This window comes from Bombina bombina, chromosome 4 (assembly GCF_027579735.1).
Source record: "Bombina bombina isolate aBomBom1 chromosome 4, aBomBom1.pri, whole genome shotgun sequence".
NCBI lineage: Eukaryota > Metazoa > Chordata > Amphibia > Anura > Bombinatoridae > Bombina > Bombina bombina.
The window spans coordinates 62,673,048-62,700,988 of record NC_069502.1 but is presented as its reverse complement, the minus strand read 5'-3'; the positions used below and the strand labels follow the sequence as shown (position 1 = coordinate 62,700,988).

The 27,941-nt window shown below is 36.4% G+C and overlaps 1 protein-coding gene across 1 annotated transcript in view; it reads left to right on the top strand.

Moving 5' to 3' along the window:
- Positions 1-27,941, top strand: part of OTOF (otoferlin) — a 742,062-nt gene that overhangs the window by 502,002 nt on the left and 212,119 nt on the right. Inside the window, exons 6-7 of the mRNA XM_053709494.1 lie at positions 6,081-6,154; positions 10,953-11,079. Coding sequence (XP_053565469.1) covers positions 6,081-6,154; positions 10,953-11,079 — 201 coding nt within the window. The remainder of the gene's footprint in view (positions 1-6,080; positions 6,155-10,952; positions 11,080-27,941) is intronic.

The following is a 27,941-nucleotide window of genomic DNA, read 5'->3' as shown; positions in this document are numbered from 1 at the left end:
TTTATTCCTAGGGACAAATTACTCACTAACTCCCTCAGGTCTATCGACACAAACAGCAAACAAACCTTTAGATCCTATCTGTTTCCCACAGCTTGGATCATACACCCAATCAGCTACCTCCCTCGATGTATGCCACGCCCATAACACCTAGAGCCAATCAGGGGGTTTGTAACAAATACAGCACATCAAAGACCCAAGTGAAACTTAGATCTTTAAAGGACATAAAACTCCAAATTTTTCTTTATGATTCAGATAGAGCATTCAATTTAAACTACTTTCTAATTTACGTCTATTATCAATTTTTCTTCATTCTCTTGGTATCTTTTTTTGAAAAGCAGGGACGTAAGCTTAGAAGCCAGTCCATTTTTGGAGCACTATATGCAGCAGTTTTGCAAGAATGTCATTCATTTGCAAGAGCACTATATGGCAGCACTATTTCCTGTCATGTAGTGCTCCAGATGCCTACCTAGGTATCTCTTCAACACAGAATATCATGGGAACAAAGAAAATTTGATAATAGAAGTCAACTTGAAACTTTTTTTTAAATAGTATGTTTTGCCTGAATCACAAAATACATTTCTAGCGTTTTATATGCCTTTAATGTGCAAAATACCCATGGTTATAAAAGGGTTAAGTTATGTTAAAGGGACACAGTACCCAAAAATGTTCTTTCGTGATTCAGATTGAGCATGACATTTTAAGAAACTTTCTAATTTTCTCCTATTATCAAATTTTCTTCATTCTCTGGGTATCTTTATTTGAAATGCAAGAATGTAAGTTTAGATGCCGGCCCATTTTTGGTGAACAACCTGGGTTGTCCTTGCTGATTGGCGGATAAATTCATCCACCAATAAAAAAGTGCCGTCCAGAGTACTGAAATAAATAAAAAGCTTAGATGCCTTCTTTTTCAAATAATGATAGCGAGAGAACGAAGAAAAATTGATAATAGGAGTAAATTAGAAAGTTGCTTAAAATTGCATGCTCTATCTGAATCACAAAAGAAAAAAAATTGGGTTCAGTGTCCCTTTAACTCTATAGTTTAAAAAGATAAAGATTCTCTAAAACTCAAGAAATATCTTTAAGTAAATTGCATCTGGTGATGGGCACCGGTTACACTGAAATGTATTGGCATAAAATAAAGTAATGTGATCACAGATATTAAACACATTAATGTATGAACTACAGGGACATATACTGTATTGTATACTGGTTCCTATGCTATTCTGTGCAGCCTTTCACTAGAGCTCATTCATTGTCCTGTTGCTTAGTGAATGACTCCTTAGAGTTATGAGGCACGCAGGTACTCAGTGTAACCCACGGGCTCGTAATTATACTAATGTTATTCAGAGAAGTTCTTTACAGTGTCCAGATATCTCTGTCATATGCACAATTATATGGTATCTGAACACAATAATGTAGCTGTGAACGCCAGAGCCAAAACCCTGCAGCAGCTTTGTCTACAACATTTAAAAATAGGCAATGATACTATGATTAGGGTTATGTTTAGGGTTATCCTTAGGGTTATGATTGGAGATTAAGGTTATTGCTATGATTAAGGGTTGTGGTTAGGAGATGAATGGGACATAAAACAGGTTGAGATCTGTGCATAACCTAAAAGGGCTAATTCATTAAAAATAGTTTGCATAAAAAAATTGGTTAAAAATAGCTGGCAAGTATTTTAAAATAATTTTAAAACATAAACAAGATGAATTACATAGCTTAGCTGCCTGTAGCAGCCAACTCCACCCCTCTTATCAGTGTTTAGACACAGGCATTGTATTTCAACTGAGTTCACAGCTTCTAAGCATGCTCCAGCAGATTATCCTTATGCACTTTTGCATTCTACCAAAAGAACAATAGATACAGAAACAGCCTAATAACTATTTAATAGCTATTGTACCTAGTTAAAATAAATACAAAGTAGCCTGTAAAATAAATATAAATCCTAAAATAGCTACAATATAATTATTCGTTATATTGTAGCTATATTACGGTTTATTTTACAGGTAAGTATTTAGCTTTAAATAGGATTAATTTATTTAATAAGAAATAATTTATTTCGTTAGATTAAAATTATATTTAACTTAGGGGGGTGTTAGGGTTAGGGTTAGACTTAGCTTTAGGGGTTAATACATTTATTATAGTAGCGGTGAGGTCCGGTCGGCAGATTAGGGGTTAATACTTGAAGTTAGGTGGCGGCGATGTCAGGGAGGGCAGATTATTGGTTAATACTATTTATTAGAGGGTTTGCGAGGCGGGAGTGAGGCGGTTTAGGGGTTAATACATTTATTAGTGGCGGTTAGGTCCAGTCGGCAGATTAGGGGTTAATAAGTATAGGTAAGGTAGCGGCGACGTTGGGGGCAGCAGATTAGGGGTTAATAAATATTATGTAGGGGTCGGCGATGTTAGGGGCAGCAGATTAAAGGTACATAGGGATAATGTAGGTGGCGGCGGTGTCCGGTCGGCAGATTAGGGGTTAAAAATTTTTATTAGAGTGGCGGCGATGTGGGGGGCCTCGGTTTAGGGGTACATAGGTAGTTTATGGGTGTTAATGTACTTTAGAGCACAGTAGTTAAGAGCTTTATAAACCGGCGTTAGCCCATAAAGCTCTTAACTGCTGACTTTTTTCTGCGGCTGGAGTCTTGTCGTTAGAGTTCTAATGCTCACTTCAGCCAAGACTCTAAATACCAGCGTTAGGAAGATCCCATTGAAAAGATAGGATACGCAATTGGCGCAAGGGGTTCTGCGGTATGGAAAAGTCGCAGCTGGAAAGTGAGCGTTAGACCCTTTCCTGACTGACTCTAAATACCAGCGGGCGGTAAAAACCAGCGTTAGGACCCCTTAACGCTGGTTTTGACGGCTAACGCAGAACTCTAAATCTAGGCATTGTTTAGTCTGCCAACATTGTCCTAAAGCACAATTAGTCTTTAAACTTAATTAAATAAGAAGAGAGCTCAAAATCGTACCCTAACCCATAAAGAAGCCTGACAAATGATTTAATCTCATGCCGTATAAAAATCACAAAACGGTAATAAATCAAGATCAGTAACACAATAAATTACAATCTGGCAGGTTGACTAACAGTTTAAGAACCCCAAGATCAATAGCTGCTCCTATCTCATGTTTTAGGCTGCAAGGTAGGTTTGATTGATTTAAAAATAGCAGAGTAGACCGGGCCTGCACCGTGAATAGCAAGCTCTGCCCTAGAGGAACCAAGAATAAATGGGCTCTGGTGTTCTACAATGATTTATTGCTCTAGTCAAAAACTTCTTTATGTGAAAACTAGTACATTCTTAAATGTAGATCTTGATGACTATGAAGCCTGTGTAACTCAAAAACTGTCCAACAGGGTGCATTTCAAGTCCTGAGAATTAGAAATTCATCCATTTTCAGTACTGAATTACATTAAAAGTTGGGGAAATACATAATAAAAGTATATCATAAAGTTGTTTCATTATGCATAACTAAACATTTGATATAAATATCTTATAAATGTTTATAGTCCCTTTAAGAGAGTAGCAGCACTATGCTATGAAACACGTTACCCTTTTTGGCAACCAAGAGGTTAATAATTTCTTTAGTTAAGGAATATTATTAAATTGGCCTTGAGTAAATGGCAAGTGTATAAAGGGACTGGGGAGTCAAAATGAAACTTAAATGGGTTGGACAGAGCACAACATTTTAAATAAAATTTACTTTTCTATTTGATAATAGAAGTAAATTGGAAAGTTGTTTAAAATTGCACATTCTACTGAATAATGAACATTTTATTTTGACTATACTGTCCCTTTAAGCAGAAAGTTTATTTAATGCAAATGGTCAATCTGTTTTATAGATACTTAAAGGGACATAATACTCCTATGCTAAATCACTTGAAACTAATGCAGTATAACTATAAAAAGCTGACAGGAAAATATCACCTGAGCATCTTTATGTAAAAAAGGAAGATATTTTACCTCACAATTTCCTCAGCCCAGCAGAGTAAGTTATGTGTAAAAAGTTATACTCAGCTGCAGCCCAGCTGCAGGTAAAAAAAATAATAAAAAAAAATGAAGGAATGAACAGCAGCCAATCAGCATCAACAGTGCTGAGGTCATGAACTCTTTTACTGTGATCTTATGAGATTTGACTTAACTCTCATGAGATTTCATAGTAAACTTCCTTTAAACTGAATAGGGAAATAACATGAGAGTGCACGAGGCTCAACCCTTAGCTGTCCCGGGACAGACATACTGATTTGCTGCTTAGAAGTCCTTTACAATGGGATGTGGCTACTGAGAAACTTTTGAGGTAAAATATCTTTCTTTTTTTACATAAAGATGCTCAGGTGATATTTTCTAGTCAGCTTTTTACAGCTATGCTGCATCACATTCAAGTGTTTCAACATTTGGGTATTATGGCCCTAAATGGACATAAAACCCCAAAATTGTCTTTCTTGACTCAAAGCATGCAATTTTAAACAACTTTACAATCTACTTTTATCTAATTTCCTTTGTATTTTTGTTGGAAAGCATACCTAGGTAGCACTACTGGGAGCTAGCTGATGATTGGTGGATGCATTTATATGCTTGTTGTCATTGGTTTACCAATTCGTTGAGCTAGCTATTAGTAGTACATTGCTACACATTCAACAAAGGATACCAAGAGAATTAAGCAAATTTGATAAAGTAAATTGGAAAATGGTTTAATAGTGTATGCTCTATCTGAATCATGAAAGAAAATAAAGGATTTTTATGTCCCTTTAAGAGTGAGACAGTGCTTTTATTGGAATTCAAAATTAGATTTTATAATTATATAAATATATATATATATGATATTATTTTTTAATGTATATGATATATCATTATTAATGACTGTATCTGTGGGAATGACAATTATTGGAGCCCCTTGTGGAAGGACAGTTTTTAATTACAAAATAAAATATTTGCTACATCAGACCATTTCTTCTTGTATAAAGCTGACCCCTTTTCTTGTTTTAAGTTGTAATGAAGAACATGAGAGAAGATTTGATTGATATGTAAAGGTGACCATACAGTAACGTGTCTGGGTCCTTGTGCTTTAAAACATAATTTCTGTTTTTTTCTGAAGTTCTGACGTATGTAGAAAAGATGCACACATTTATGTCATTAAAGGGACATGAAACCCAAAATGTTTCTTTCATGATTCAGATAGAGCACACAATTTTAAACAACTTTCTAATTTACTTCTATTATCAAATTTTTCATTCTCTTTGTATCTTTTGTTAAAGAGCACATCAGGAGTGTGCAATTGTCTAGCGCATTATACGGCAGCAGTTTTGCAAGAATGTTATTCATATGCAAGAGCGCCAGACACTCGACAAAAAATACCATAGGAACAAAGCAAATTAGATAAAAGACGTAAATTGGAAACTTTTAATTAAAATTGTACGCTGTGTCTGGATCACAAAAGATGATTTTGGTATTTTATACCCCTTTAATAGGGAGAGAGTTTGGGGATCAGAAAGTTTCCTCTTCATAAAATACCTTTACAAATACAATTAGCTTAATGTGCTGTTACTGCTTGTAGTGGGGAAAGACAGCTTATTTATAATATCAAATACAAACTACCCAACATGTGTCCCTTTGCTCTCTCTCTTTCACTTGAGAGTAAAACAATTAACTTACTACAGTATTATTCTTGTGTAACTTTTATTGAATGGAAAGTGAAATATATTACAATTTATATGCAATTAAACAGAACGATACTATACCAAGACAAGGTAGGTAACGGAATGTGGTAAATGGTTAATTTGCAGCAAGTGAACCGTCTCATGGTGAAGCAAATTTAGTAAAAACAGCAACATTTTAACCATCACAAATGACATTCTAATAAAAATGGTGATATGTTCCTTAGCAAAATCAACAGGTAATGCAGATGAGACCTATTTTCCGTAGAATGGCAGCATCCTCTTCACTCATATTTACTAAAGCAATTTGCAGAATCGCTGCCAGTGTCACATGTTCAAGCCAACATGAATATGGTCTCATCGGGTTGAAACTATCTAAAAACTCTTATTCATCAATTCAGCGCTAATTTATTTAACATTTCCTTTTTCACAGAGTTGGCAAAGGGGTATTTTCAGCGATGAAACTTGGAAAGATGCGTCCACCCAAGGAGGAGACCAGGCGGCAAGGTAAGGAATTCCAGTGGTTATCATATAAAGATACAGGCTTCTTTGTCTTGTTATATCACTATAGACTGCTGTAATATTTATTGGTACTTGTCCATGAGACCTCTGATTATCTTGTCACCAAATCACACAAGGTCAGAGGAGTAGGTAACAGGTCGTCTAAAGCCCATGTTAAAAAGAGTTATTTATTCCTTTTCATGGACATTATAATACTCATTTTGCCTAATTACTTAAATCATTTGTTAGCTGTTTTGCTGGGAAATAGGGGCAATCTTTTGTTTTACACTTTAAAGATGCAGAAAGTGTTGAAAAAAATTAAGCTATCAAGAATATTTCTGAGTTGTAAAACACAATATAAATTCAGTTTATCCATATAAATGTCATAACGTTTATAATTAGTTTCAAATTACTCATCTTCTTCCCAGGTGTGTTTATTTGTTTTTAGTCTGAGTTATAACTTTTGCAATCATGTTTTATATTCAGTTTTATCATATTTCTATAAAATTCACAATTCTAAATCATAGACTCTCAGCTAAGGAAAATAAGACGTTTATGGAATTGAATGCATTTCATTAGAGCTGTAATTTTGAAACAATTTTGAAACAAAGTATTTGTAAAGCAATAAAGACTAAGGGGCTGATAACAACAATTTATCATTTGATAATTATCTTTGTGTTACCACCTGCGCATGAGCCCGTTTTGATATTGAGGTGAACGCAATCAGTTATTTTCAGTGTTTATCTGCAACACTCTTTGCCTTTTCATTATTATTTCAGTAAAAAATGACCCTATACTTAACATGTCAATTCTGTTTGGGCTGATCATAATCCAAATTTTTTTTTATAATTGTTGACACATTTTCAAGTGCATTTTCCACAACAAACAATACATGATAAACCATCAGATAACACATTATCTAATTACCTTATTAAGCAATCGGATATAACACTGGCTTTGTGCATGTGCTAAACACACTGAAATCATTCATGCCTTATTGTAATACATCAGGAAGCAGCACCATCACATACAAACATTACCAGATTAATCAATTAATTAAAAGGTAATAGACTATTGGTTTTGGTGAAAAAAACAGTTCCTTGACATGTGTCAGTCCTGTTTTACTGATCACAATCCAAATTCTCCATACTTAAAGGCACATTTATGGTGCCAGTTTTACTTATCAAATGTCACAGCTACAAGGACTTGAAAAACCCCATACAAGGGTTTTTCAACTTATTACCCAGTACCACAAAAAGGTTTTCTAAAGGAACATTGGTTTGTGGACATGAGCAAAGCCCCCGATCGTATTGGATGACTATGGAAGTAATGTCAGAAGCCAAAGCTACCTGCTCATTTAATTTAAGTTAACAAAAATAATAATAAGCGCTTTTACACTAATAACAATTACTGAAATCCACAAGGCCAAACATGCCAGTTATACCCATAATGCTTCTGTTGTACCCATAATGCTTATGTTGTACCCATAATGCTTCTATTCAAATCTTTTAAAAATACATACACACATTTCTATGGTTTTGGAACACAACAGGGTAACTGCACACGTCACTTATCAGCATCACTTCACCCTACTAAGAGGGATAAATCAATCAATTCATCAATAAGTTTAGCCATTTTGTATTTTAAGGCAAATAGAGATTTGTTTTGTTGTTTTTGGGAGTGAACCATTTGTGCTTGAGGGGTATAAACAACAAGGCATTTTGTGATTGTGATCTCTGGAAAAATAGACTGACAATAATTGTATTGGCATAAACAAACTAATAGATTGTGATCAACTCCTATATGCAAAAATGTTACCTGGATTGTAGACAACAGCACTGCTGACAAATAGACAAATTTGTAAAAGATCATAAAATAGTAATCCACATATATGGTACATGGTGATTGATAAGGGGTTGTTGTAGTATTATTGAGTCTTTGCTGTACAGTATCTTAAAAAGAATTGGCGGCACCCTTGACTTACATCAATAGAACAGTTTGTTTGCACCATATGATATTATGCACTCATAGCAAACCTATTAACTCTAGAGAATTGTATGGGAAATATTTTAAATTTAAATCATCACATGTTTGTAATATGCCAATTAATGCTACAGCAGTATAAGGGGGTACAGTGAAAAAACAACAACCAAAAAAGCTTGTAAAGACAGTCTACAATCTAATTAATGATAGTTAAAGATGGAAGGATGTAAGGGTTAATTGAAGTTGTCAGTTGAACATAGGGTAGAGTTGATCAAGGGTGTCTTGTGCAGGTCAATGAGTAGAACACTTTTGGAGGGGAGAGACATTAGGGGGCTTTGAAGTTCGCCTGTCGTGTTTGAAGGAGTCTTAAAGAGCAAGGAAGAAAGTTCCACAAGACAAATACAATGTAAGAAAAGTACTGTAGTTTACAGTAGGAGATGGTGATGATTAGGGCTAAGACATACTATAGATCAAAAGGCAAGTGAAATAAGACACAAAAATAGAGCTCAGTTAGAAATGCACAGATCTATGTCCTATAAGATGGTGCCCACTAAGGGTACAGCCTCTTTTAGCTTACATGTGTCCTTCACAAATTGGAAGTTTCCTGCAGTGTAACAGGCTGACCAGAATGGGATCGAAAAGAATCACCTATCAGTGCATACATTGGCCTAGATTCATAGATGCTTGTACGATTTCATTGTAAGGCAAGATCAAGAAAACTCCAATGTTTAATAAAGTTTAGATTTCACTTGTAACATAAATAACAGCATCTGGAATTGTCACCTTGATCACCACACACAAGAATCAGGGGCATAACTAGATATTTTCCTTAGCTCCCTTACTCTCAGTTGAGGCTGAGCTGGCATCCCATAGGATCAAGAGGAGCTGCTTCTTTGTGACTGTGAGTTATCCTACCCCCTTAGTTAATCAACGCCAAAGAATATGCACTTCCTCAACCTTATGCACTTGAGGAATATGCACTTCCTCAACCAAATATGTGGTACATTTGACTCAATAACAACACTGTGGCAGTCATCTTGGAAACCCTACCACCATGTTTCTAAAGGCAAATCCATATGCAGTAATTTTTATTCACTGTGAGCCCTGTTTTTCTGAGTCGGGGGAATACTGAGAAGCCAGGAATTATTCAGTAGGAGTCCATGCACCACCAGGGCCCCCTACATCAAATACCATCATTCAATAGTTAGAAAATACATTTTTTTTCTTAACATTGAGTCATGTACAGAAATAAATTTCAGGCATAAAGCCCTTAATCATGTCTTCTAACAAAACAATGATTAAGGGCACCATGCCTGAAATATTCTTTCTGTGCATGACCTAGTTTGAGATAAGGGTCTCTTTTAACTTTTAAGAGCTGCTGATTCTACTGTATTTTGGATGTGAGGGTTGGACAGTAACCCTCTGCATGGTGCACTGGGAAGAATGTGCTGCACTTCTTTAGGAACTTTACACTCCTATAGAAATGCCAATAAAGACCCCTAGATTTGTGTGGCCTGTCTCAATCGAGACTTCTGTAGTTACACCCCTGAAAAGTATTATATACTGTATGTAAGGCTTCTGATTTGGGATGGACTTTCAAGTTAATCTTTTAATGGTTTTAACATGGTTTGTAATTAGAATGTTTCACGCTATAAGTATCTTACATTTTAATGCAGTCCAGAGTCAACTGAAAAGTCTACAAATTGCACTTGACTTACTTGAAAAGTCTCATGGGAACAGGATCCCCTGTACGGACCAGTAGCAAAACTGGAGCCTACTCTATCTTTTTTCATTATAGGAATGTTAAACACAAAAGGTTTTTTTTTATTATCATGGCCATGATAAAGCAGGAATTAAGAATGAAAATATTTTATACAAAATGTTTGTGCACTTTTATTTGAGACAGGAACATGCATTTTTCAAAAACAAAAATTGAAATACACTTTAGCACCTGGTTTCTCAACAGCCGGGCCGTGGCCCAGTACCGGGCCGTGATAGCCCTGCTGGTGGGCCCCGACCTGTCATGCCCCCACTGCACACTCTTACCCCACTGCACACCAGGGGTAGACTGATACCAATCAAGGCCCCCAGGAACACTGTCTCACACTGACCAAAATGTATTCCAGAGCCAGGACCCCCAACATTAAGGTAAAGAGAAAGGGCACCCATCCTCCAGGGCCAGACCCCACACTCCATGGCCCTCACAGCAACAGACCCCTGCCAGTGCCCCCACTAAACCCATACTTTTTTTTGCTTATTTACTGATAGGGCAACTGAAAACTCCAGCTTAAGGAATGCACCAGGATCTGTGGAGATGCTATTTGTGCCCCCCCCCTACTTGCTGGTCCCTCTATTTGCCTGGCTGATCAGCCCGCCCATGCTGCTCACTATATATATATATATATATATATATATATATATATATATATATATATATATATATATATATATATATATATATATGTATATATATATATATATATATATATATATATATAAACTACCGGGCCCTGGACATGTCTAGCTAAAATTTACCGGACCTTGAGGTCACTTTGGTTGAGAACCACTGCTTAGCAGCTGTAGAAAAAAGTGGGACAAATTAGAAAAAAAAATGAAATACTACAAATGGTAAATGTGTGTATTGTTAGCACTTCTGGTTTTACAACATGTGTAGATAGATTTTGTTTAGTGAATGGACTTACATTTCTGATGAATTTAGTGCCACGTTGCTTATTTATTTTCATTGTTGCTTATTTCATAGTGGATGTCATAGGTTCCTTGATCATAGGATTGACTTGTGTGACCCGATTTGTCTTTGTAGATGAACCAGCCGTTCTTGAGACTGAAGACCTGGACAGGAAAGCAATAAGACTCGGTGGGGGACTGGACCCAGACAGCATATCCCTGGCCTCTGTCACAGCGGTCACCACAAATGTGTCAAACAAAAGGTCTGTTACCATTATGTTAAGTGCAGACGATACATTTTCATATGCACACAATTAGTGCTAGAAATACCATTACTAAAGAAAAACCTAACATTACAAAAAATAACAAACATTACTAACTCTAACATTACAGGAAATAAAAAAAGTAATTACAAAAAAATTGAATAATTAATCCTATTCTAATACCCCTTAAAAAAATTAAAAATTCTAAAACTAAACTACCAATAGCCCTTAAAAGGGCCTTTTGTAGCGCATTGCCATAAATGGAATCAACTCTTTTGTGAACAAACCCACTAACCCATCTAATATTACACCCCTCACCCCGCAAACCCCCAAAATAAAAAACCTACCAAAAAAAAAAACATAAATTACAAAGTGCACTGAAAAAGGCATTTGGATGGGCATTGACCTTGAAAGGGCATTTAGTTATTTTGCTTCCCAAAAAATTAAAATAAAAAAACCTAATCTATGAAAAAAAAACATCCCGCCCCCCAAAAACCACCCACTAACACTAATCCCAAATTTGGTACTTACCCATGTTGATGGCGGCAGAGTGTCATCTTCATCCCATCGGTGGTCCATCTTCTTCCCGGCGGCACTCCATCTTCATCTATCTTCTTATCTTCTCCCCGGCGGTCCATCTTCTTATCTTTATCCCGGAGGTGGTGGTAGTGGCAGCTGTGACGGCGGCAACAACGACATCGGTCCTCCTCTTCAGATCACCAACATAGAGCTCCTCTTCATGAGGTCTCCAGCCGCACACTGAATAGGGAATGCGAGGTACCCCTTAAATTTGAAGATTCAAATCAGCCAATAGGAATGCAAGGGTATGGTTATGTGGCAGTTTAGGGGTTATTACAGAAGGGGTTTATGTTTAGCGCTCGTAGGGTGTTTTTTTAACATTTTTTTGCTCCATTGACTTCTGTGGAGCAGTAGGTTATTGCGCTAACAGAAGGTCATTTTTCGCAAGTCGGGTTAGTGCCAGAGCAAAACATTTTGACTTTCAACTTGTAATACCAGCGCAACCAGACTCGCCAAAATTGTTTACCACTACCAAAATTATCACTCTAGCGCAAACAGTAGATAGAGCTCCACTTGTAATCTAGGTCTAAATATGTTGCAGGTCTTTCATATCACTCATATCGCTGATATAAAATCTGCCATTGCGGGTAAGTGCAGCCCCCATAAACGTATGCAAACACTGTCTACTAACAAAATTTTTATTAAGTAATGGTGGTATCAAAACCCTTCAGTTACCAGCAATAGTTATGCAAGTATATTTCATCAAACATCAGCCTACGTAAGCATATTAGTTTTATGACTGAACAAAATTACTAAATAACTGGTGTGCATATAACACATGTAACACAAATTCATTTAGTAATTGTTAGTTAAAGGGATAGGGAAGTCAAAATGAAACGTGCATAATTCAGATAGAGAATGTAATTCTAAGACACTTTTAAATTCACTTCTATTTTCAAGTGTGCTTCATTCTCTTAGTATCCCTTGTTGAAAAGGAATATGCACATATCCTACACTAGTGGGAGCTAGCTGCTGATTTGTGCCTGCACAAATTTGTCTCTTGTGATTGGCTAACTAGATGTGTTCAGCTAGCTGCCTGTAGTGCAGTGATATTCCTTTAGCAAAGGATAACAAGACAATGAAGCAAATTTGATAAGAGAAGTAAATTGGAATGTTGTTTGAAATTGTTTATTCTATCTGAATCATGAAATAGTTTTAGGGGGTTTCTTCTCCCTTTAATTCATTTAGTTACTGACTGATTTTGCTCATAATTCTTTTAAATGTCAGTTCCACTTTTTAGGTATGAAAGAATGACTAATAACAGGTATATACTGTAAATATAAAACATTATTGCTTGGAATTAAAACTTCTGCTTGAAGGCAATAGAGTACATTATGTGTGTGTATTTGTCCGTTTCTTACTAGATCAGTAATCAGTAAATTACATATGTCATTATATAGGGCTAGAATACAAGTAGAGCACAAAAATATGAATAATTAGCATTATTATGCGTTAACATTAGATATGAGTATTCAGAGGTTTCAGATACTTCTAAATGCGGAAGAATGGTCCTATGGTGCCACTTGGCTATTTTCTGAGTCAAATTTATTCCTGTGACACTGCAACACACTAGGATGTAGATTTGCACAGATAGTGTGTTTCAGTTTTACAAGATTATATTTGACTCTGAAACTATCCGTACAGCACGAGTGACCGGCCGCCTTCTTCCGTATTCAGAGGTATCCAAAACCTCGTAATGCTCAAATCTAGTTAATATTACTCAAGCAAAATCAATAGGGCCTCTATTTGTGAACTCCAAGTCTATTTATTTAAGTCTAAGTTATTTTTTATAGCACAAGCGATAGTCTAAAGCGCACTAACATCTGCATGTCAGCGTGGGTGCGCTAAATCCCTCGCTTCATAGTCTACTATGGGGATGCGTTCTATCGATTGATAGTAATTCTTTGCAGATTAGCACTTTTCAGTGCTGATGTGATCACAATCATACATTTTTCTTGCTTACCAGAAGCGCTTTTTTCTTAATACTTAACGATGCATTGACTGGACTAGTTTTCACTTCTCAAATTCCACAAATAAAAAGTATTATTAAACCCCAAAACAACACTTTTTTGACTTATTACCAACCCCCCCCCAAAAAAAAAGTTTACAAATGACACATTGGTTTTGCACATTTTGGCATTTCCCCCACCATACTCGATCACATTAGGAAGCAATGTCACCAAACAGATACCAAAGCTACCTGTTAAAAAAAAAATTAAAAAAATCCATAGCCAAATCCATAACCCAACAATTAAGGTACATTGTACTGTGATCAATTTTACCTCCTGAACTGTATTAAATTGTTTGAAAAAAATTAATTTACCTTTATTTTGTTATTTGAAATGTCTGCTCATGTCTGTTGAAACCACAACCTATAAATATAGCTGCAAGCAGCGATAGAGGTGGCCATGCGCATCGACATTGCAATGGCATACAAGCAGCTAAGTCACAATATAAAGCTTTATAGAAGTTTTTACAATTCTAACATTAGCAGTTGGAAAGAAAACACATTTTCGAAATGTTTGCGTTTTTCAAGATGGCTGCCCCACCATATGACCAATACTTTCATCACGATCAGATGTAACTCTAGGTCACAAGATTTTGTTTTACAGCAAATTTCACAGCTTTAACATAAGCGGTTGGAAAGACAACACGTTTTCGAAATTTTCGCATAAACCAATATGGCTGCCACAGCTTGTGACCAATTCCTTCAACATGAACAACTGTGACTCTAGGTCACAATATAAGGTTATACTGCAAGTTTCACAGTTCTAACATAAGCAGTTGCAGAGAAAATAGATTTTCGAAATATTCGCATAAAACAAAATGGCTGCCAGATCATATGATATACAGCCTCCATATTATGCATAATAATTGTCACCATAGATGTCAATAAACATGGCAAAAATAAAGCATTTTTGTAAAACGGGTTTTGTTTTATTATTAATTTAAAAATATCGTTAAGCGTTTTTGAACAATTGAAAATGGCTGCCAAACCACATGACCTATCAACTTCTCTTGAACAAATCTGAATGTTAGTCATAAGATAACGCTGTAAACAAAATTTCAAGTGTGTGCCTTAAGTGGTTTCGGAGAAGAAGATTTTTATAGTTTTTAAAAACAGCGCATACGAAACAAAATGGCCGCCAAGCTATGCAATGTATGGCTTTCAAATTGCACATACTAATGCTCACTATAGACCTCTATAATTTGCAGACGTTTCATGAAAATTTGCAAATATTTTATTTCACGCCGGCGACTGCGCAATGCATTTTTTAACTGCAATCTTGTCTTTAAGGGTTATGACTATGTGTAATCATGTGTCTATTACACTGTAATATTGTTAAATATTGTAAAACTAATGTATAAAGTGAAAAATTACGCAATTAAATGGCGATAAAAAGGTTAATGTCTCACAGCAGCCATGTTGTATATGGAAAAATTGCAGTTTGAACAAACTTGGTAGAGGACCTTGCAAGGAGTATATGTGCAAAATTGTGCATTATTGCACTAAGCGGTTTAAGAGAAGAAGATGTTTGAAGATTTTCGCAAAATGCAAGATGGCTGCTACATCATGTGACCAAAGCACTTCTGTTGAGCTATGGCAAATCTAGTTCATTGCAGCACTGAACACAGCAAGTTTCAAAGTTGTAACATTAGCAGTTCTAGAGATAATGATTATTAAGCGTTTCTCGAAATTTGTTGCAAAAAGCAATATGGCTGCGTAACCTTATGACCTATGAGTTCAATATTGCATGAGATGTAGCAGAGCAATAGGCTGTACCAGCATACCTGATTGCAAGAGCTTTGCATTAGCAGTTCAAGAGTTATGGTCAATAGTATAAGTTTGGCGGAATAATAATAAAAATAATAATAATAAATATAGCTGCAAGCAGCGATAGAGGTGGCCATGCGCATCGACATTGCAATGACATAAAAGCAGCTAAGTGACAATATAAAGCTTTATAGATGTTTTTACAATTCTAATAATAGCAGTTGGAAAGAAAACACATTTTCGAAATGTTTGCGTTTTTCAAGATGGCATTGCATAAAACAAAATGGCTGCCAGATCATATGATATACAGCCTCCATATTATGCACAATAATTGTCACCATAGATCTTAATAAACATGGCAAAAATAAAGCATTTTTGTAAAACGGTTTTTGCTTTATTATTAATTTAAAAATATCGTTAAGCGTTTTTGAACAATTCAAAATGGCTGCCAAACCACATGACCTATCAACTTCTCTTGAACAAATTTGAATGTTAGTCATAAGATAACTCTATAAACAAAATTTCAAGTCTGTGCCATAAGCGGTTTCGGAGAAGAAGATTTTTGTAGTTTTTTAAAAACGCGCATACGAAACAAAATCGCCGCCAAGCTATACATTGTATTGCTTTCAAATTGCACATACTAATGCTCACTATAGACCTCTACAATTTGCAGAAGTTTTATGAAAATTTGCAAATGTTTTATTTCACGAAGGCGACTGCGCAGTGCGAATTTTTACTGCAATATTGCCTTTAGGTGTCATGACTATGTGTACTCATGTGTCTGCTACACTGTAATATAGTTAAATAGTGTAAACATAATGCATAAAGTGCAAATTTACGCAATTAAACAGCGATAAAAAGGCGAATGGCTCATAGCAGCCATGTTGATTATGGAAAATTCGCAGTTTGAACAAACTTGGTAGAGGACCTTACAAGGAGCACATGTGCAAAATTGCGCTTCATTGCACTTCGCGGTTGCAGAGAAGAAGATGTTTAAAGATTTTCGCACAATTCAAAATGGCAGCTAGGTCATGTGAGTAAATCACTTTTCTTGAACAAACTTTATTCTAGGTCAGTACAGCAGTACACACAGCAAGTTTTACAGCTGTAACATAAGCGGTTCTGGAGAAGAAGATTTTCAAGCGGTTGTCAAAATTTGTAGCAAAAAGCAATATGGCTGCTAGATCACATGACCTATGAGATTTATTTTGCATAGGATTATGCACAGCATAGATCTTTAGCATAGTGCCAAGTTTCATGAGTTTTAGAGTTATGCTGTTGTTTTTATAAGCATTTGAATAAGTGGCGGAATAATAATAATAATAATAATAATAATAATAAAAAAAATAATAATAATCTTGACAATAACAATAGGTTGTCCTGCAACTTCGTTGCATGGCCACCTAATGAAAAGATAAATATGTTTGTATGCTCTGTAGAAAAAATGTGTAACCAGGAGATAATCGCATTCATTAACCTCTTAGTAGGAAGTGGTAAAGAAAGATATATTTTTGTATCTAAAATAGCTAGTTTTCCTCACTGAACACCCCCATAATTAATGATAATTTTAATACCTAACTATTAGATGCGCTGCACAATAAGAGATTACATGAGCAAGAGATGATGGTTTTAATGAGCAAAACAACTATTTAATATACACAAATAAACATGAAGGAACAATTTGCCATACATGTAATATTCTGCAGTAGGTGGAACAAGTAACGGGAAAAAACAAGTTTATACTTTAATGAGGACGAGCTACAAGATTGTAAGTTGTATATAAGACTATAATTTATCTGTGCTTGTTTATAATTTGGTTCACAGGTTTTATGAAGCTTATTAGCAAGTTTAATGTGTATATTTTATTTGTGCATAAGATAAAGGTAAAACTTGATATATTAAATGTATTTATGGGTGCTGCATTTTATTTATAATATTGTATGAATTGAATTTATAATACTGTAATGTATTTGTTTTATGATGTTTATTATAAGTGTTAGAAATTGTGCAGCTTTTTGGGGTATTTTATATTTATGGTAATTCTAAGAACTATATTACTTAAAGGAACAGCAAAGTCAAAATTAAACTTTCATGATGCAGATAGAGCATACATTTTTAAACATTGTTCAGTTTTTTATTCAATTATCTAATTTGATTTCTTCTCTCCTTTGTTGAAAAGCATACCTAGGTATGCTCGGGAGCAGCAGTTCACTACTGGAAGCTAGCTGCTGATTGGCTGCACATACAGTATCTCACAAAAGTGAGTACACCCCTCACATTTTTGTAAATATTTTATTATATCTTTTCATGTGACAACACTGAATAAATGACACTTTGCTACAATGTAAAGTAGTGAGTGTACAGCCTGTATAACAGTGTAAATTTTCTGTCCCCTCAAAATTATTCAACACACAGCCATTAATGTCTAAACCGTTGGCAACAAAAGTGAGTACACCCCTAAGTGGAAATGTCCAAATTGGGCCCAATTAGCCATTTTCCCTCCACGGTGTCATGTGACTCGTTAGTGTTACAAGGTCTCAGGTGTGAATAGGGAGCAGGTGTGTTAAATTTGGTGTTATCGCTCTCACACTCTCTCATACTGGTCACTGGAAGCTCAATGTGGCACCTCATGGCAAAGAACTCTCTGAGGATCTAAAAAAAATTTTTTTTTGCTCTACATAAAGATAGCCTAGGCTATAAGAAGATTGCCAAGACCCTGAAACTGAGCTGCAGCACGGTGGGCAAGACCATATAGCAGTTTCACAAGACAGGTTTCACTCAGAACAGGTCTCGCCATGGTCGACCAAAGAGGTTGCCTTTGGGAAATAGACGCATGAGTGCTGCCAGCATTGCTGCAGAGGTTGAAGAGGTGGGGGGGTCAGCCTGTCAGTGCTCAGATCATATGCTGAACACTGCATCAAATTGGTCTGCATGGCTGTTGTCCCAGAAAGGAAGCCTCTTCTAAAGATGATGCACAAGAAAGCCCTCAAACAGTTTGCTGAAGACAAGCAGACTAAGGGCATGTATTACTGGAACCATGTCCTGTGGTCCAATGAGACCAAGATAAACTTATTTGGTTCAGATGGTGTCAAGCGTGTGTGGCGGCAACCAGGTGAGGAGTACAAAGACAAGTGCGTCTTGCCTACAGTCAAGCATGGTGGTGGGAGTGTCATGGTCTGGGCCTGCATGAGTGCTGCTGGCACTGGGGAGCTAAAGTTTATTGAGGGAACTATGAATATCAACGTGTCAACGGAAGGTAGGTGAGCGCAAGGTCTCTAACATCCACCAGCTCCGTGATGTTGTCATGGAGGAGTGGAAGAGGACTCCATTGGCAAGCTGTGAAGCTCTGGTGAACTCCATGCCCAAGAGTGTTAAGGCAGTGCTGAAAAATAATGTTGGCCACACAAAATATTGACACTTTGGGCCCAATTTGGACATTTCCACTTAGGGGTGTACTCACTTTTGTTGCCAATGTTTAGACATTAATGGCTGTGTGTTGTGTTATTTTGAGGGGACAGCAAATTTACACTGTTATACAGGCTGTACACTCACTACTTTAGATTGTAGCAAAGTGTCATTTCTTAAGTGTTGTCACATTAAAAAATATAATATAATATTTACAAACATGTAAGTGGTGTACTCACTGTTGTGAGATACTGTATATGCCTCTTATAATGTTAACCCTTTAAAGGGAGTCTTTTTTCCTATAAAAGCTTAATAACATAAGTATCCATATAATTTAGTATAAAACACTGTGCACAAATTTTAAATACTTTTTGTTTTGTTTGAGTATAGTTATTCACTGTTCATGTGATTGTACTAATTTCTATTTACATATATGCCTCTTGTCAGTGTCAGTGCATTGCAGCTCCTTCAACAAAGGATACAGTAGAATAAAGTAAATTTGATTAAAAAAAAAGTACATTGGAAAATTGTTTAAATGCGTGTGCTCTATCTTAATTATGAAATACATTTTTGGGGTTTCCTTTCCCTTTAAGTATTTACATGAAGTTTATTAAACTGGTTGGTCAGGGCATTCTATGCATACGTTTGTTGTGTTAACTTTCTTATTGCAATATAGGAATTATGTACACATGGTAATATATGCTTGTTGTATTAAGGTCATTAGTGTATGTGTGGTTGTTTTATAAAGTGTATTACTTTGTTGTCAGCATTTTTATGTATGTTTGTTGCATGATGTTTATCTTTTTGAATGAACATCATTACTATAGTTGTAAGTATTTTAAATGTATTGTTGTATGAAGTTTTTATATTATGTAAAAAATATGAATGTGGTTATAGGAAGGTGATTAAAAAGATTGTTGTGTGAGTTTAATAAATATGGTTACTGTAAAAAATAAAATGACTATATGGTCATTGTAGTTGTTTATTAGTGTGGTTATTGCCAGTAATGAAACTCATTGAAAGGTTGTTGTAGAAAGTCTATTTGTTTAGTTGCTGCATGTACTTTGGGCCCGATACGATATGCAGCGTTGCCCGCAGAAGCCGGCGACGCCAAATTTTGTGCGGGTTTGGTATCACATATACGGCGTAACCTAGAAGTTACGCTCGTATATTTCACCCTTCGCCCGTAGTTTTTTGCCCCATAGACTGATATACCAAACCCGCGCAGTTTGGTATCCAATATACAGCGTAAGGACTTACGTGGCGAAAATGGAGAAATCTTACTCCATTTTCACCTCGCCACAAAATGCAGGCGTAGTAAGCCTTACGCTGAGTATTGGAGCCCCATAACTCCCTAAACTACCTGCAAAATAAAACCTAACACCTAACGCATGCGCAATGTCTATCTACCTGTCAACCGCAATCCCCCACCGCAATACCTAATAAAGTGTTTAACCCCTAAACCGCCACTCCCAGACCCCGCCGCCACCTATATTATATGTATTACCCCCTAATCTGACCTCCCTACACCGCCACCACCGATCTACAATTTATTAACCCCTAATCTAATCCCCCTACACCGCCGCCACCTATCTTACATTTAATAACCCCTAATCTGATCCCCCTACACCGCCGCCACCTATCTTACATTTATTAACCCCTAATCTGATCCCCCTACACCGCTGCCACCTATAATAACTATATTAACCCCTAATCTAATCCCCCTACACCGCCGCAACCTATCTTATATGTATTACCCCCTAATCTGATCCCCCTACACCGCCACCACCTATCTTAAATTTATTAACCCTAATCTGATCCCCCTACACCGCCGCCACCTATCTTAAATTCATTAACCCCTAATCTGAGCCCCCTACACCTCCGCAACCTATATTAACTATATTACCCCCTAAACCAAAGTCTAACCCTTATGGGGCATTGCCCCAAAGTAATCAGCTCTTTTACCTGTAAAAAAAAGAACATCCCCCCATTACAACCCACCACCCACACACCCCTACTCTAAAACCCACCCGATCCCCCCTTAAAAAAACCTAAGTCTAACCCCCAAGTGATCCTTACCTGTCCTGAAGACCGGCGGAGAAGGTCCTGTTCCAGGCGGTGAAGTCTTCTTCCAAGCGGCGACTTCTTCTTCTTCCAGGAACCAGCCAGCGAGGAGCGGAGGAGTTGAAGACCGATGACCGCGGAGCTGAAGACCGTCCACTCTGGAACTGAAGACCGGCGATGCTGGAACTGAAGATCGGCGACGCTGGAACTGAAGACCGCGGAGCCATGGAGCGTGGAGGATCCTCTTCATACGATCTCCACCGTACACTGAATAGGAATTCAAGGTACGCGATTAAAAATGGCGTCCCTTGAATTCCTATTGGCTGATTTGAGCCTTCAAATTCAAATCAGCCAATCGGATGAGAGCTACTGTAATTCTATTGGCTGATTTGAATAGCCAATAGAATAAGAGCTACTGACAGAAGAGGTCGCCGCTTGGAAGAAGACTTCACTGCCTGGAACAGGACATTCTCCGCCGGTCTTTTAAGGGGGGATCGGGTGGGTTTTAGAGTAGGGGTGTGTGGGAGGTGGGTTGTAATGGGGGGGTTGTTCTTTTTTTTTACAGGTAAAAGAGCTGATTACTTTGGGGTAATGCCCCGCAAAAGGCCCTTTAAAGGGCTGGCAATAGAGCTGATTACTTTTGTAATTTAGTTTAGGGTAGGGAAATTTTATTATTTTGGGGGGCTTTTTTATTTTATTAGGGGGCTTAGATTAGGAGTAATTAGCTTAAAATTCTTGTAATCTTTTTTTATTTTTTGTAATTTAGTGTTTGTTTGTTTTTGTAATAGAGTTTAGTTTATTTAATTGTATTTTAGTTTAGATAATTGTAGTTTATTTAATTAATTTATTGATAGTGTAGTGTTAGGTGTAATGGTAACTTAGGTTAGGATTTATTTTACAGGTAATTTTGTAATTATTTTAACTAGGTAGCTATTAAATAGTTATTAACTATTTAATAGCTATTGTACCTAGTTAAAATAAATACAAAGTTACCTGTAAAATAAATATAAACCCTAAAATAGCTACAATGTAATTATTAATTATATTGTAGCTATCTTAGGGTTTATTTTATAGGTAAGTATTTAGTTTTAAATAGGAATAATTTAGTTAATAATATTAATATTATTTCGATTTATTTAAATAATTAAGTTAGGGGGTGTTAGGGTTAGACTTAGGTTTAGGGGGTAATATAGTTAATATTGGTGGCGGTAGTGTAGGGGGCTCAGATTAGGGGTTAATATAGCTATTATAGGTGGCTGCAGTGTAGGGGGCTCAGATTAGGGGTTAATGAATTTAAGATAGGTGGCGGCGGTGTAGGGGGATCAGATTAGGGGTTAATATAGTTATTATAGGTGGCGGCGGTATAGGGGGCTCAGATTAGGGGTTAATGAATTTAAGATAGGTGGTGGCTGTGTAGGGGGCTCAGATTAGGGGTTAATAAATTTAAGATAGGTGGCGGCGGTGTAGGGGGATCAGATTAGGGGGTAATACATATAAGATAGGTTGCGGCGGAGTAGGGGGGTCAGATTAGGTGGTAATACATATAATATAGGTGGCGGCGGTGTAGGGGGCTCATATTAGGGGGTAATACATACAATATAGTTGGTGGCGGGGTCCGGGTGCGGCGGTTTAGGGGTTAATACATTTATTGTTAGGAGTGAGAGGGGGGATTGCGGATAGAGGGGTATACGTGTCGGGCTATTTTTGGGAGGCGTGTTAGACGGTTATGGGAGATTTAAGACTTTAGTTAGTTTTTTTAGGCGGCGGCAGTTTCTAAAGTGCCGTAAGTCACTGGCGACTCCAGAAATTTGTACTTACGCTTATTTCTGGACATCGCTTGTTTGTCCGACTTACGGCACTTTAGCAACTGTCGGCGCCGTATATGTGATAGCTCGATGTGCGAGGTGAAACTACGGGCGGCGTAGGTTTTCGGCACAAGCGTGGAAACCTGCGCCACCCGTAGTTTCACCTCGCACATCGAGCTATCACAAATATCGGATCGCGCCCTTTATATAAATGGTTGCTGTGTGAAATGTGTTAGTTTGGATGTTGTAAGTAATTAATAGGTATGGTTGTTGTATGTACCATAGTCGAGCAGTTATTGCAGGTATTTAATAGTTAAGGTTGTATTAGTGTGGTTGTTTAGGGTATTTTATAGATGCGGTTGTTGTATAGTTTGTAATAGTGCAGTTATTGTGGGTATTTTATAGGTACGGTGGTTGTATGTTGTGTATCAGTATAGTTGTTTTGAATATTTTATAGGTATTTTGTGTATCAGTGTGGTTGTTGTGGGTATTTTATAGGTATGGTGTGTATCAGTGTGGTTGTTGTAGGTATTTTATAGGTACGGTGGTTGTATGTTGTGTATCAGTGTAGTTGTTGTGGGTATTTTGTGGGTATTTTATAGGTATGTTGTATATCAGTGTGGTTGTTGTGGGTATTTTATAGGTTTGGTGTGTATCAGTGTGGTTGTTGTGGGTATTTTATAGGTATGGTGTGTATCAGTGTGGTTGTTGTGGGTATTTTATAGGTATGGTTGTAATATGGTGTGTATCAGTGTGGTTGTTGTGGGTATTTTATAGGTATGGTGGTTATTAGGTGTATATCAGTGTGTGTGTTGTGGGTATTTTATAGGTATGGTGGTTGTATAGTGTGTATTAGTGTGGTTGTTGTGGGTATTTTATAGGTATGGTGGTTGTATAGTGTGTATTAGTGTGGTTGTTGTGGGTATTTTATAGGTATGGTGGTTGTATGGTGTGTATCAGTGTGGTTGTTGCTGGGATTTTAAAGAAATGGTGGTTGTATGGTTTGTATCAGTGTGGTTGTTGTTGGGTATGGTGGTTGTATTGTGTATCAGTGTGGTTTTTGTGGTTATCTTATAGATATGGTGGTTATATGGTGTGTATCAGTGTGGTTGCTGTGGGTATTTTATAGGTGTGGTGGTTGTATGGTGTATCAGTGTGGTTTTTGTGGTTATCTTATAGATATGGTGGTTATATGGTGTGTATCAGTGTGGTTGTTGTGGTTATTTTATAGGTATACATCCAAAAAGAGGAAAAAAGCGCTCAAAGTCCTCAAAGTAAAAAAGTGAAAAATATTTATTGGGACAAAATTTAAAAACAAACAATTCATCCTAAGTAGGACATTATAAAATCCTGGTTGTGATGCAGGTGCACAGAGCAGACATGTTTCGTGCTCAAACAGCACTTGTTCACTGCTTATTTTATAGGTATGGTGGTTGTATGGCATGTTTCAGTGTGGTTGTTGTGGGTTTTTTATAGGTATGGTGGTTGTATGGCGTGTTTCAGTGTGGTTGTTGTGGGTTTTTTATAGGTATGGTGGTTGTATGGCGTGTTTTAGTGTGGTTGTTGTGGATATTTTATAGGTATGGTGGTTGTATGGCATGTTTCAGTGTGGTTGTGGGTATTTTATAGGTATGGTGGTTGTATGGCATGTTTCAGTGTGGTTGCTTTGGGTATTTTATAGGTACGGTGGTTGTATGGCGTGTTTCAGTGTGGTTGTGGGTATTTTATAGGTTTGGTGGTTGTATGGCATGTTTCAGTGTGGTTGTTGTGGGCATTTTATAGGTATGGTGGTTGTATGATGTTGTGTGCTTTTGTGGGTAATTTATAAGTATTGTTGTTGTATGAATAGTTTTAGTATGTTTATTGTAAGTATTTTATAGGTGTGGTTGTATGAAGTGTGATAGTGTGTTTATCAGTGTTGTTGTTATATGAAGAGGTTTAGTGCAGTTGCTGTTGGTATTTTATAGGTAGGATTGGTGCATGAAGTGTTTTAGTGGGGTTGGTCTGGGTATTATGTAGGTGTGGTTGTTGTATGAAGTGTATTACTCTAGTTGTTGCATGAAGTATTGTAGTGTTTTTATTTGTTTATTCTATTTGTATTATTGTTGAATGCAGATAATAAGTAGTTAATGTGTGTTTTTTATAGGTGTTGTTGTTGAATGAAGCATACAAATATCGTAGTTGTATAAAGTGTATTAGTGTGATTGTTGTATGAAGTGTATGTGTGATTGCTGTGGGTGTGGTCTTTGTATGAAGTGTGTTAATGTGGTGGTTGTATGAAGTGGTATTACTGTGTTGTGGGTTTTCTGTAGGTATAGTTGATACATAAAGTGTATGTGTAGGGTTGCTGTATAAAGTTAATGTGGTTGTTGTATGAAGTGTATTACTGTGTTTGTTGTGGGTTTTCTATAGGGATAGTTGGTACATACAGTGTATGTGTAGGGTTGTTGTATGAAGTGTATTACTGTGTTTGTTGTGGGTTTTCTATAGGTATAGTTGGTACATAAAGTGTATGTGTAGGGTTGCAGTATAAAGTAAGTTAGTGTGGTTGTATGAAGTGATATTACTGTGGTTGTTGTGGGTTTTCTATAGGTATAGTTGGTACATAAAGTGTATGTTTAGGGTTGCTGTATAAAGTAAGTTTGTGTGGTTGTTGTATGAAGTGTATTACTGTGTTTGTTGTGGGTTTTCTATAGGTATAGTTGGTACATAAAGTGTATGTGTAGGGTTGCTGTATAAAGTTAATGTGGTTGTTGTATGAAGTGATATTACTGTGTTTGTTCTGGGTTTTCTATAGGTATAGTTGGTACATAAAGTGTATGTGTAGGGTTGCTGTATAAAGTTAATGTGGTTGTTGTATGAAGTGATATTACTGTGGTTGTTGTGGGTTTTCTATAGGTATAGTTGGTACATGAAGTGTATGTTTAGGGTTGCTGTATAAAGTAAGTTTGTGTGGTTGTTGTATGAAGTGTATTACTGTGTTTGTTGTGGGTTTTCTATAGGTATATTTGGTACATAAAGTGTATGTGTAGGGTTGTTGTATGAAGTTAATGTGGTTGTTGTATGAAGTGTATTACTGTGTTTGTTGTGGGTTTTCTATAGGTATAGTTGGTACATAAAGTGTATGTGTAGGGTTGCTGTATAAAGTTAATGTGGTTGTTGTATGAAGTGTATTACTGTGTTTGTTGTGGGTTTTCTATAGTTATAGTTGGTACATAAAGTGTATGTGTAGGGTTGCTGTATAAAGTTAATGTGGTTGTTGTATGAAGTGATATTACTGTGGTTGTTGTGGGTTTTCTATAGGTATAGTTGATACATAAAGTGTATGTGTAGGGTTGCTGTATAAAGTAAGTTTGTGTGGTTGTTATATGAAGTGTATTACTGTGTTTGTTGTGGGTTTTCTATAGGTATAGTTGGTACATAAAGTGTATGTGTAGGGTTGTTGTATGAAGTTAATGTGGTTGTTGTATGAAGTGTATTACTGTGTTTGTTGTGGGTTTTCTATAGGTATAGTTGGTACATAAAGTGTATGTGTAGGGTTGCTGTATAAAGTTAATGTGGTTGTTGTATGAAGTGTATTACGGTGTTTGTTGTGGGTTTTCTATAGGTATAGTTGGTACATAAAGTGTATGTGTAGGGTTGCTGTATAAAGTTAATGTGGTTGTTGTATGAAGTGTATTACGGTGTTTGTTGTGGGTTTTCTATAGGTATAGTTGGTACATAAAGTGTATGTGTAGGGTTGTTGTATGAAGTTAATGTGGTTGTTGTATGAAGTGTATTACTGTGTTTGTTGTGGGTTTTCTGTAGGTATAGTTGGTACATAAAGTGTTTTTGTAGGGTTGCTGTATAAAGTTAATGTGGTTGTTGTATGAAGTGTATTACTGTGTTTGTTGTGGGTTTTTTATAGGAATAGTTGGTACATAAAGTGTATGTGTAGGGTTGCTGTATAAAGTTAATGTGGTTGTTGTATGAAGTGTATAACTGTGTTTGTTGTGGGTTTTCTGTAGGTATAGTTGGTACATAAAGTGTTTTTGTAGGGTTGCTGTATAAAGTTAATGTGGTTGTTGTATGAAGTGTATTACTGTGTTTGTTGTGGGTTTTCTATAGGTATAGTTGGTACATAAAGTGTATGTGTAGGGTTGCTGTATAAAGTAAGTTAGTGTGGTTGTTGTATGAAGTGTATTACTGTGTTTGTTGTGGGTTTTCTATAGGTATAGTTGGTACATAAAGTGTATGTGTAGGGTTGTTGTATAAAGTTAATGTGGTTGTTGTATGAAGTGTATTACTGTGTTTGTTGTGGGTTTTCTATAGGTATAGTTGGTACATAAAGTGTATGTGTAGGGTTGCAGTATAAAGTAAGTTAGTGTGGTTGTTGTATGAAGTGATATTACTGTGGTTGTTGTGGGTTTTCTATAGGTATAGTTGGTACATAAAGTGTATGTGTAGGGTTGCTGTATAAAGTAAGTTCGTGTGGTTGTTGTATGAAGTGTATTACTGTGTTTGTTGTGGGTTTTCTATAGGTATAGTTGGTACATAAAGTGTATGTGTAGGGTTATTGTATGAAGTTAATGTGGTTGTTGTATGAAGTGTATTACTGTGTTTGTTGTGGGTTTTCTATAGGTATAGTTGGTACATAAAGTGTATGTGTAGGGTTGCTGTATAAAGTTAATGTGGTTGTTGTATGAAGTGTATTACGGTGTTTGTTGTGGGTTTTCTATAGTTATAGTTGGTACATAAAGTGTATGTGTAGGGTTGCTGTATAAAGTTAATGTGGTTGTTGTATGAAGTGTATTACTGTGTTTGTTGTGGGTTTTCTATAGGTATAGTTGGTACATAAAGTGTATGTGTAGGGTTGCTGTATAAAGTAAGTTAGTGTGGTTGTTGTATGAAGTGTATTACTGTATTTGTTGTGGGTTTTCTATAGGTATAGTTGGTACATAAAGTGTATGTGTAGGGTTGCTGTATGAAGTTAATGTGGTTGTTGTATGAAGTGTATTACTGTATTTGTTGTGGGTTTTCTGTAGGTATAGTTGGTACATAAAGTGTTTTTGTAGGGTTGTTGTATGAAGTTAATGTGGTTGTTGTATGAAGTGTATTACTGTATTTGTTGTGGGTTTTCTATAGGTATAGTTGGTACATAAAGTGTATGTGTAGGGTTGTTGTATGAAGTTAATGTGGTTGTTGTATGAAGTGTATTACTGTGTTTGTTGTGGGTTTTCTATAGGTATAGTTGG